The sequence below is a fragment of the Scyliorhinus torazame genome, chromosome 8 (genome assembly GCF_047496885.1).
Source record: "Scyliorhinus torazame isolate Kashiwa2021f chromosome 8, sScyTor2.1, whole genome shotgun sequence".
In the NCBI taxonomy this organism is placed as follows: domain Eukaryota; kingdom Metazoa; phylum Chordata; class Chondrichthyes; order Carcharhiniformes; family Scyliorhinidae; genus Scyliorhinus; species Scyliorhinus torazame.
The window spans coordinates 50,803,531-50,816,165 of NC_092714.1; the positions used below are offsets into that span (position 1 = coordinate 50,803,531).

Here is a 12,635-nt window from a genome sequence, read left to right on the forward strand (position 1 = left end):
GGGCTTCCATGGCCCTTCCATTGAGCAAAGCAGCAATGAGACCTTCTAAAGGGCTGGCGGGCTCTGGGAGTGGCTAACAGCAGATGCATGCACTGTGTAACGTTGTAAACCTTTTTGTTTTGTTTCAGTCTCAAAGCAGAGTGGCTTTACAGTCAAGGGAAAGGCCGATCATTTCGACCTGGTCAGCACGTGCAACTCGTCCAATATTTGGCCTCGGTTTGTCCTCTCACTTCAACTCCAGCACTGCAATCTGCAGAGGATGCTAAACTAGAAAAAATTCTAAATAAACAAAGGTAAAAATAAGAACCCAGCAACAATTTTCTTGCATTGATATGTATACAAAAAATGGATGGCAAGACTTTTCTTTGACATTTTCTCTTTTTGCTAGTACGGGGTTTTGTTAACGCTGAATTTACTAATTGATTGATTGATATTTATTGTCACATGTACCGAAGTACAGTGAAAAGTATTTTTCTGCGGCCAAGGGAATGTACACAGAACGTACATAGTAGACAAAAGAATAATCGACAGAGTACATTGACAAATGGTACATCAACAAATAGTGATTGGTTACAGTGCGGAACAAAGGCCAAACAAGCAATGCAAGAGCAGAATCAGGCATTGTGAATAGTGTTTTTACAGGGAACAGATCATTCCAAAGGAGAGTCTTTGATGAGTCTAGGAGCTGTGGGGAAGAAGCTTTTCCTGGATGTGTGGGTCTTCAGACCTCCTTATCTTCTGCCTGATGGAAGGGTCTGGAAAAGGGCAAAGCTTGGGTGTGAGGGGTCTTTGACAATGCTGTCAAAGGAAGGACTAACAGGAAGACAGAGTACTGGGCTAATGGTAAGATTCTTGGCAGTGTGGATGAGCAGAGATCTCGGTGTCCATGTACATAGATCCTTGAAAGTTGCCACTCAGGTTGAGAGGGTTGTTAGGAAGGCGTATGGTGTGTTAGCTTTTATTGGTAGAGGGATTGAGTTTCGGAGCCATGAGGTTATGTTGCAGCTGTACAAAACTCTGGTGCGGCCGCATTTGGAGTATTGCGTGCAATTCTGGTCGCCGCATTATAGGAAGGATGTGGAAGCATTGGAAAGGGTGCAGAGGAGATTTACCAGAATGTTGCCTGGTACGGAGGGAAGATCTTATGAGGAATGGCTGAGGGACTTGAGGCTGTTTTCGTTAGAGAGAAGAAGGTTAAGAGGTGGACTCGCCAACACTAAGGGTATTCTAATGGTCATTGGATAGACATATGGACGATAAGGGAATAGTGTAGATGGGCTTTAGAGTGGTTTCACAGGTCGGCGCAACATCGAGGGCTGAAGGGTCTGTACTGCGCTGTAATGTTCTATGTTCTATGTCTGCCTTCCTGAGGCAGCGGGAGGTGTAGACAGAATCAATTGGAGGATAGCAAGCTTGTGTGATCCGTTGGGCTGAATTCACCACACTCTGCAGTTTCTTGTGATCTTGGGCCGAGCAGTTGCCATACTAAGCTGTGATGCAGCCGGATAAGATGCTCTCTATGGCACATCTGTAGACGTTTGTGAGAGTCGATGCAGAATGCTGAATTTCTTTAGCTTCCGTAGGAAGTAGAGACGTTGTTGGGCTTTCTTGACTGTTGCATTAACGTGAGTGGACCAGGACAGACTGTTGGTGACGGTGACCCCCAGATGTTTTATATACTGTCATTATTGATCATGTATGTGTTTAATATCTATATATACAGATCTATATATACAAGCGCACACATACATTTGCACATACACGTGCAAACATAAATACAGGTATCACCTGTTTAAAACCCATTCTAATAGCACATTTTCATTTTAGTGTGGCTTGGAAATAGTCATGTTGCCTCCATTTTCATTGGTGTGCTTATTGTACGTGTGGTAAGAACCATGTAACTTTGCATGCTCCATCTGTTTTCTTCAATCGACCACTGCTTTGCCCGTCACCACTTCCCTTTTTCTAGCCCGAGATGGAAGGAAAGGCTCAGGAGAGGGGCAGCGAGGGGAAAGTAGTATGAGGGTTGAGAGAGAACAAGAAAGGTAGTGAGGGTGTAAAGGGCTCAGCAGAGGAAAGTGGATGGTGGGAAGCAGTGAGAGAGAGAGAGACCAAGTGGGCCTGGAGGGAAGAGGTGAATCTCTGGGTGTGAAGGCATCAGGGTAGGGAGGACGTTGAGGGGACGGAGAGGAAAGCAGCAAACAGGATGATGTGAGGGTGTTGGAAAACGGAAATGACAAGGAGGAGGAATGAAGGAGTTGGGAGAGGGAAATGGCAAGTGGGTGGCAGTGAGCAGAAGCTTAATAGAAAGAGTTAAAGCTGAAAAGTAAGTTGAGAGGGTATTTTGGGACAGTTAGGCTCAAGGCAACCAATAGTTTTTTTCATATTAAAAAGTGCCCAGCTACCTCCAATTACCCTGGAAGGGCAAGGTCATAGTCATAGAGGTCTACAGCACAGAAAATGCCCTTTGGCCGATTGCATCTGTGCTGGAGTCAGAAGTTTACACTACAGAAAAGGCCTTTCGGCCCGTTGCATCTGTGCCGGTGAAAGACATTCGCCTAACTATTCTAATCCCATTTTCCAGCACTTGGCCCATAACCTTCTATGCCGTGGCATCGCAAGTGCACATCTAAATACTAAGTGTCGTGAAGGTCTCTACCTCCACCATCCTTTCAGGCACTGAGTTCCAGACTCCCACCACCCTCTGGGTGAAAAAACCTTTCCTCCCATCCCTCTAAACCTCCTGCCCCTTACCTAAATCTATGCCCCTAGTTATTGATACCACCACCCAGGGGAAACATTTCTTGTCTACTCCATGAGCGCAATTTAACGGAAAGGTTTCTAAATGTCATTTGTGGAGGTTTTTTCTGGGAGTTTCTTGTCGGCGAGTTCCTCACCGCTATCTAATGACACTTGGCCACTTTTCTAGACCCTGGGAAGTTTCTCACCAGTGTGGCCCCCACTTAGAATTATTTTCATTTCCTCACTGGGGAGCTGATCTTGCTGGCCAAATCGGCTCCTCCGATTGTGAGCTTGAGGGTCCCTCACACCCTCCACCCATGGGCAATACCACCCTCCACAAACTTGGGCATTACCCCCCCCCCCCCAAGTGAGGACACCCCACTATGGCATCCCTGAGGGGCCCCCATTCCAGGGCTCCCACCCGTCACCCTACTAATGTCTCTTTCCCCCCACCCCCACCCCCCCCCCACCCCCACACACACATGGGCATTAGCCCCCCCCCCCCCCCCCCCCAAAGTGAGGCCACCTTGCTATGGGGTTCCTGAGGGCTCCCCCTCCAGAACCCCCCCCCCCTCCCCCCCCCCCCCAACTTCCAGGACTCCCACCCTTCACCCTCCTCAGACTTTCAGATGCCCCTACATACCTGCCCTGCACCACCCTCCCTTCAACCTCCCTTCTACCCTCCTTTCATGGGCATGGCCCCCTCAGGCCCTGAGCCTTGGCATTGCCACCCTGGCACTCGCACCCCAGCAGTGCTCCTGTCTGCTTTGTAATGCCACTCGGGCACCTTGGCAGTGTCAGGATGGCAATGCCGAGATGCCCATGTTCCAGGGGGATGGCCAGGCGGACACCCTGCCCTGTGCCTGACCACCCAGAGGCCTCCGATGACCTGGCAGACCCCCACCCCTCCCCGGGTGCCGTTGCACCTAGTCCACGTTTTGTGTAGACCAGTACTGAACAGTGCCCGGCTGGGGCCTCTCTAGAGGAGGACGGTAGATCCCGGATGAGCTTGCTCAACTGTTTAAAACCAACTTGGAGAGTGCGGCTTAGTCATGTCCATTATGGGCGAGATCCTGATCCCGAAGCCTCGCTAGGTCTTGCGAGGCGTACTGGCTGCTGGGAAGCCTGCGCGAGGCTTCACCCATCATCTACCGGCCGGGTGCACTCCTGTTTGAGCGCAACGCGACCAGTTGATCGCGCTCTAGCTATGCCCCTCATAATTTTATATATCTCAATCATGTCCCCCCTCAGACCTCTGTGCTCCAAGGAAATAACCCAAGTCTATCTAATCTCTCTTGATAACTTAAACCCTCCAGCCCAAGCAACATCCTGGGAAATCTCTGCACCCTTTCCAGTGCTATCACATCCCTTCTAGAATGTGGATTCCAGAATTGTACAGAATAATCTAGCTGTGGCCTAATCAATGTTTCAAGGTCCCTCGGATCCTCAGTGCTTCCTAGGGTCTTCCGTTTGTCAACCATTTTTTTGCCTTATTTATTCCCTTGCCTTGTTTATCTTGCCTAAGTTTATCACCTCGCACTTATACGGATTGAATTCCATTTGCCACTGATTAACCGAACTGACTAGCCTGTCTATATCCTCCCGTAATCTACGGCTTTCCTCCTCACAATTTACCACTCCAGCAATTTTTGTACCATCTGCGAACTTATTGAGCAATCTTCCTACGTTCAAGTCTGAATCATTTATATAAACCACAAGCAGCAAGGGCCCCAACTCCGATCCCTGCGGAACCCCAGTGGACGCAGGCAGAAAAACACCCCATCGACTATCACTCTCTGCTCTGTGCCACTCAGCCAATTCTGGATCCAATTTGCCAAATATCCTTGAACACCATGGGCTCTGACCTTTGCTATCATCTCCTATGTGGGACCTTATGAAAAGTCTTGCTGCAGTTCAAGAAGGCTGCATCAAATGCATTGCCCTCATCTGCATACCTGGTCACCTCTTCTAAGAATTCATTCAAGTTGGTCAGACATGTCTCCCCTTAACCATATTGGCCGTTCTTTATAAATCCCTGCCTCTTCAAATGCAGATTAATTCTGTCTCTAAGAATTGCTTCCAATAGTTTTTCCACCACTGATGTTAGACTGACTGGCCTGTAGTTTCCTGGTTTATCCCTTTCTCTCTTTTTGAATATGGTTACATATTGGCTATCCTCTCGCCCTCTGGCACCTCCGTTGGCCAGAGAGGAATTGGAAATTATTGCCAGCGTCCCTGCTATTTCCTCCCTTGCCGCACTCAACAGCCTGGGATGCATTTCATCTGGCCCTGGAGATGACCTATTTTTAAGCCTGCAAGACCACTCAGAACCTCCTCCTCTGTCCATGTTAATTTCTTTAATTTTATCACAGTCCTTCTCCCGTATTTCTATATCCACATCCTCCTCCTCACAAGTGAACACATAAAGTGTTCATTTAGAATCATAACCATGTCCTCCAGCCCCACAAACTAACTACCACTGTGGTCCTAATGGGCCCTACTCTTTCTCTAGTTATCCTTTTACGCTTAACGTACTTGTAAAACAACTTGGGATTTTCCTTTATTTTACCTCCCAGTCTCCTTTCATATCCCCTTTTTGCTCTCATTTACTTTTTAAGTTCCCTCGTGTACATTCTATATTCCTCGAAGGCTTCTGCTGTTTTCAGCTCTCAATAACTGTCTTACCACTTCCTTTTTCTCTTCATCCACTGCTGGAAATATCTCTCTCTATACTAGGGTTCACTGGATTTGTTGGTCCTACCCTTTTTCTTGATTGGAGCATTTTGGCCATGTACTCTCCCTATTTCCTCCTTAAATTCATCCAACTTTCTATCACAGATTTACCTAAACTTTTCTGCTCCCAGTGGCCAAATCATATATGAACTTATTAAAATCGACTTTTCCCCATTTTCAGACCCATCCTTGTCCTTTTCCGTAACTATCTTGAATCTTTTTTTTAAATATAAATTTACAGTACCCAATTCATTTTGTTCCCAATTAAGGGGCAATTTAGCGTGGCCAATTTCACCTACCCTGCACATCTTTTTGGGGTTGAGGGTGAGACCCACGCAGACACTGGGAGAATGTGCTAACTCCACAAGGGCAGTGACCCGGGGCCGGGATCGAACTTGGATCCTTGGCGCTGTGAGACAGCAGTGTTAGACACTGCGCCACAGTGTTGCCCATCAAACTCTAACTTTGACAGGATTGGAAGACCCTGCTTGGGGTGGGACATAAAGTTCTGCCCCTTCAACGTGCCGGAAAATGGGAGCAAGTGTGATTTTGCAAACACTTGTGTGGAATATGTTTGGAGGCATTCAGTTCTGTTATTTTTAATTTTTTAATAAATTTAGAGTACCCAATTATTTTATTTTCCAATTAAGGGGCAATTTAGCGTGGCAATCCACCTACCCTGCACATCTTTGGGTTGTGGGGGTGAAACCCACGCAGACACTGGGAGAACCTGCAAACTCCACACGGACAGAGACCCAGGGCCGGGATTCGAGCCCAGATCCTCAGCGCCGCAGGCAACAATTCTAACCACTGTGCTATGTCCTGCCCCGGGTTCTGTTTTTTAAATATTTATCCATGATAAAATGTTCCATTTCTTAGTTTTATGAAGCATGTTAGGATCCCGGATGAAAACCCAGCTTTTTTTCAGTTTGTAATACTGAGGAAATGTTACTGCATCACAGGAGTGAGAACACTGATGAATAGGTATCTTTTATGCTAAAACAAACTTTAATTTAATCACAGAATTAACCACATTAGCAACGACGAAATAGCTTTACAGTTTACAGTTACAACAGTTCTCAAGTAGAAGAAGAAATCTTAACTTACTTCCTAAATCCGCCAATGTATTCCAATTTAGAAAAACAATATATGGTTACTAACCAGATTTTTACTTGCTTTTCTCTGTGCAGAATCTTCAGAGAGAGTCTTTCGGACCAAACTGAAACACCTTGGTTCAGATTAGAGTTCTTGGACCAACTGACTTTTCAGACAGACCTGGCTCCTCTGCTTAACTACATCACCTGTATTCAAAGCATAAGGCATTATTTTTGCATCTTCTTACAAGATGTCCCTTGACTTGTTTAGCCAGGACCGAACAAAATACCCCTCATAAATTGTCTACACGCCAGGAGCCCTTCAAACCGAAACAATATCCCATTCGCTAGAAATCTGTAAACAAATAAGTGGTTCTCAAGATCTATTAGCGGAACACTTCACCTGCAAATCAACGATTATCTCGCGTTTACGACACTTTAATCACCACTCTAGCATTCATACGATCTGCATGCATCTTAACGCAGGTTTTAATAACCTTACTGAAAAATAATATATAAAATATGACAATTTCTTGCATTCATCATAAGCAAAACTGGCTGAATATTACAGCCATAGCATTGATTGGAACATTTTCAGTCACCCATGATACTCTAATTTCTCATACTCCCTCACCCACCTTTATGAAGTTCATTGCCATAGGACCCATCTCTTGTCCCCTCGATCCCCTTCCAGCTCAGTTCCTGACCAAGCAGTTACCTCACCATGGCAAATATCTGCTCACATCATCAGTGGCAGCTTTTCATCAGGCTCTGTCACTCTGCTCTTCAAAGGGTCACTTTGCCCATCTCTTCTCTGCAACTACAAAATCATTTTTAAATTATCTTTCCTTTCTTTTTTTTAAAATAAATATTTTATTGAAAATTTTTGGTCAACCAACACAGTACATTGTGCATCGTTTACACAATATTATAACAGCACAAATAACAATGACCTATTTTATATAAACAAAAAACAAAAAATGAATAAATATTAAATAACAAAAATGAAAACTAGCCCTAATTGGCAACTGCCTTGTCACAAGTTACACCCCCCCCCCCCAAAATCCTGGGCTGCTGCTGCTGCCTTCTTTTTCACCCCATCTATCTATCCGCAAGGTACTCGACGAACGGTTGCCACCGCCTGGTGAACCCTTGAGCCGACCCCCTTAGGACGAACTTAATCCGCTCTAGCTTTATAAACCCCGCCATGTCATTTATCCAGGTCTCCACCCCCGGGGGCTTGGCTTCTTTCCACATTAGCAATATCCTGCGCCGGGCTACTAGGGACGCAAAGGCCAAAACATCGGCCTCTCTCGCCTCCTGCACTCCCGGCTCTTGTGTAACCCCAAATATAGCCAACCCCCAGCTTGGTTCGACCCGGACCCCCACTACTTTTGAAAGCACCTTTGTCACCCCCATCCAAAACCCCCGTAGTGCCGGGCATGCCCAAAACATATGGGTATGATTCGCTGGGCTTCTCGAGCACCTCGCACACCTATCCTCCACCCCAAAAAATTTACTGAGCCGCGCTCCAGTCATATGCGCCCTGTGTAATACCTTAAACTGGATCAGGCTTAGCCTGGCACACGAGGACGACGAGTTTACCCTACTTAGGGCATCCGCCCACAGCCCCTCCTCGATCTCCTCCCCCAGCTCTTCTTCCCATTTCCCTTTTAGTTCATCTACCATAGTCTCCCCTTCGTCCCTCATTTCCCTATATATATCTGACACTTTACCATCCCCCACCCATGTCTTTGAGATCACTCTGTCCTGCACCTCTTGTGTCGGGAGCTGCGGAAATCCCCTCACCTGTTGCCTCGCAAAAGCCCTTAGTTGCATATACCTGAATGCATTCCCTTGGGGCAACCCATATTTCTCGGTCAGTGCTCCCAGACTCGCGAACTTCCCATCCACAAATAGATCTTTCAGTTGCGTTATTCCTGCTCTTTGCCACATTCCATATCCCCCATCCATTCCCCCCGGGGCAAACCTATGGTTGTTTCTTATCGGGGACCCCCCCAAGGCTCCAGTCTTTCCCCTATGCCGTCTCCACTGTCCCCAAATCTTCAGTGTAGCTACCACCACCGGGCTTGTGGTGTAGTTCCTCGGTGAGAACGGCAATGGGGCTGTCACCATAGCCTGTAGGCTAGTCCCCCTACAGGACGCCCTCTCTAATCTCTTCCACGCCGCTCCCTCCTCCTCCTCCCATCCACTTACTCACCATTGAAATATTAGCGGCCCAATAGTACTCACTTAGGCTCGGTAGTGCCAGCCCCCCCCTATCCCTACTACGCTGTAAGAATCCCTTCCTCACTCTCGGAGTCTTCCCGGCCCAGACAAAACCCATGATCTTTTCAATCCTTTTAAAAAAAAAAAAAAGCCTTCGTGATCACCACCGGGAGGCACTGAAACACAAAGAGGAATCTCGGGAGGACCACCATCTTAACCGCCTGCACCCTCCCTGCCATTGACAGGGCTACCATATCCCATCTCTTGAAATCTTCCTCCATCTGTTCCACCAACCGCGTTAAATTTAACCTGTGCAATGTGCCCCAATTCTTAGCTATCTGGATCCCCAGGTAACGAAAGTCTCTTGTTACCTTCCTCAACGGTAGGTCCTCTATTTCTCTACTCTGCTCCCCTGGATGCACCACAAACAGCTCACTCTTCCCCATGTTCAATTTATACCCTGAAAAATCCCCAAACTCCCCAAGTATCCGCATTATTTCTGGCATCCCCTCCGCCGGATCCTCCACATATAGTAGCAAATCGTCCGCATACAAAGATACCCGGTGTTCTTCTCCCCCCCTAAGTACTCCCCTCCACTTCTTGGAACCCCTCAGCGCTATCGCCAGGGGCTCAATCGCCAGTGCAAACAGTAATGGGGACAGAGGGCATCCCTGCCTTGTCCCTCCATGGAGCCGAAAATATGCCGATCCCCGTCCATTCGTGACCACACTCGCCACTGGGGCCCTATACAATAGCTGCACCCATCTAACGTACCCCTCTCCAAAACCAAATCTCCTCAACACCTCCCACAAATAATCCCATTCCACTCTATCAAATGCTTTCTCGGCATCCATCGCCACTACTATCTCCGTTTCCCCCTCTGGTGGGGCCATCATCATTACCCCTAACAGCCTCCGTATATTCGTGTTCAGCTGTCTCCCCTTCACAAACCCAGTTTGGTCCTCGTGAACCACCCCCGGGACACTATTCTCATTGCCATTACCTTGGCCAGGACCTTGGCATCCACATTTAGGAGGGAAATTGGTCTGTAGGACCCGCATTGTAGCGGGTCCTTTTCCTTCTTTAAGAGAAGCGATATCGTTGCTTCAGACATAGTCGGGGGCAGTTGTCCCCTTTCCTTTGCCTCATTAAAGGTCCTCGTCAGTACCGGGGCGAGCAAGTCCAAATATTTTCTATAGAATTCGACTGGGAATCCGTCCGGCCCCGGGGCCTTTCCCGTCTGCATGCTCCTAATTCCTTTCACCACTTCCTCTACCTTGATCTGTGCTCCCAGTCCCACCCTTTCCTGCTCTTTCACCTTGGGAATTTCCAGCCGATCCAAAAAGTCCATCATTCTCTCCCTCCCATCCGGGGGTTGAGCTTCATATAATTTTTTATAAAATGTCTTGAACACTTCATTCACTCTCTCCGCTCCCCGCTCCATCTCTCCTTCCTCGTCCCTCACTCCCCCTATTTCCCTCGCTGCTCCCCTTTTCCTCAATTGGTGTGCCAGCAATCTGCTCGCCTTCTCCCCATATTCATACTGTACACCCTGCGCCTTCCTCCATTGTGCCTCTGCAGTGCCTGTAGTCAGCAAGTCAAATTCCACATGCAGCCTTTGCCTTTCCCTGTATAATCCCTCCTCCGGTGCTTCCGCATATTGTCTGTCCACCCTCAAAAGTTCTTGCAGCAACCGCTCCCGTTCCTTACTCTCCTGCTTCCCTTTATGTGCCCTTATTGATATCAGCTCCCCCCTAACCACCGCCTTCAACGCCTCCCAGACCACTCCCACCTGGACCTCCCCATTGTCTTTGAGTTCCAAGTACTTTTCAATGCATCCCCTCACCCTTAGACACACCCCCTCATCCGCCATTAGTCCCATGTCCATTCTCCAGGGTGGGCGCCCTCCTGTTTCCTCCCCTATCTCCAAGTCCACCCAGTGTGGGGCGTGATCCGAAATGGCTATAGCCGTATACTCCGTTCCCCTCACCTTCGGGATCAATGCCCTACCCAGCACAAAAAAGTCTATGCGCGAATAGACTTTATGGACATAGGAGAAAAACGAGAACTCCTTACTCCTAGGTCTACTGAATCTCCACGGGTCCACACCTCCCATCTGCTCCATAAAATCTTTAAGCACCTTGGCTGCTGCCGGCCTCCTTCCAGTCCTGGACTTCGACCTATCCAGCCCTGGTTCCAACACCGTATTAAAGTCTCCCCCCATTATCAGCTTTCCCGTCTCTAGGTCCGGAATGCGTCCTAGCATCCGCCTCATAAAATTGGCATCATCCCAGTTCGGGGCATACACGTTTACCAAAACCACCGTCTCTCCCTGTAGTTTGCCACTTACCATCACGTATCTGCCCCCGTTATCCGCCACTATAGTCTTTGCCTCGAACATTACCCGCTTCCCCACTAATATAGCCACCCCCCTGTTTTTCGCATCTAGCCCCGAATGGAACACCTGCCCCACCCATCCTTTGCGCAGCCTAACCTGGTCTATCAGTTTCAGGTGCGTTTCCTGTAGCATAACCACATCTGCTTTAAGTTTCTTAAGGTGTGCGAGTACCCGTGCCCTCTTTATCGGCCCGTTCAGCCCTCTCACGTTCCACGTGATCAGCCGAGTTGGGGGGCTTCCCACCCCCCCCCCCTTGCCGATTAGCCATCATCTTTTTCCAGCTTCTCACCCAGTTCCCACGCAGCTGTATCTCCCCCAGGCGGTGCCCCCCCGCCCATCCTCTCCCGTACCCGCTCCCCCCTTTCCCCAGCAGCAGCAACCCAGTAATTCCCCCCTCCCACTCCCCCCGCTAGACCCCCCGCTATCGTAATTACTCCCCCCATGTTGCTCCCAGAAGTCAGCAAACTCTGGCTGACCTCGGCTTCCCCCCGTGACCACGGCTCGCACCGTGCGACGCCCCCTCCTTCCTGCTTCTCTATTCCCGCCATAATTATCATAGCGCGGGAACCGAGCCCGCGCTTCTCCCTTGGCCCCGCCCCCCATGGCCAACGCCCCATCTCCTCTCCCTCCCCACCTCCCCCCATCGCCACCTGTGGGAGAGAGAAAAGTTACCACACCGCAGGATTAGAACATAAAACCCCTCTTCGCCCCCCACATTCGCCCCACCACTTTGTCCAAACGTTCTTTTTAATAATCCACTCATTCCAGTTTTTCTTCTACAATAAAAGTCCACGCTTCATCCGCCGTCTCAAAGTAGTGGTGCCTCCCTTGATATGTGACCCACAGTCTTGCCGGTTGCAGCATTCCAAATTTTATCTTCCTTTTATGAAGCACCGCCTTGGCCCGATTAAAGCTCGCCCTCCTTCTCGCCACCTCCGCACTCCAGTCTTGATAGACGCGGATCACCGCGTTCTCCCATTTACTGCTCCGAGTTTTCTTCGCCCATCTAAGGACCATTTCTCTATCCTTAAAACGGAGGAATCTCACCACTATGGCTCTGGGAGTTTCTCCTGCTCTCGGTCCTCGCGCCATAACTCGGTATGCTCCCTTCACCTCCAACGGACCCGTCGGGGCCTCCGCTCCCATTAACGAGTGCAGCATCGTGCTCACATATGCCCCGACGTCCGCCCCCCCCACACCTTCAGGAAGACCAAGAATCCTCAGGTTGTTCCTCCTTGCGTTGTTTTCCAGTGCCTCCAACCTCTCCACACATCGTTTCTGATGTGCCTCCTGTATCTCCGTCTTCACCACCAGGCCCTGTATGTCGTCCTCATTCTCGGCTGCCTTCGCCTTCACGACCCGAAGCTCCTGCTCCTGGGTCTTTTGTTCCTCCTTTAGCCCTTCGATCGCCTGTAGTATCGGGGCCAACAGCTCTTTCT

General features: G+C 48.9%; 1 protein-coding gene across 4 annotated transcripts in view; it reads left to right on the forward strand.

Annotated features, from left to right (window-relative positions):
- Positions 1–12,635, forward strand: part of cep97 (centrosomal protein 97) — a 118,598-nt gene that overhangs the window by 47,823 nt on the left and 58,140 nt on the right. For all 4 annotated transcript variants that reach the window (XM_072513589.1, XM_072513591.1, XM_072513590.1 and 1 more), the window contains one exon: positions 129–293. In XM_072513589.1, coding sequence (XP_072369690.1) covers positions 129–293 — 165 coding nt within the window. The remainder of the gene's footprint in view (positions 1–128; positions 294–12,635) is intronic.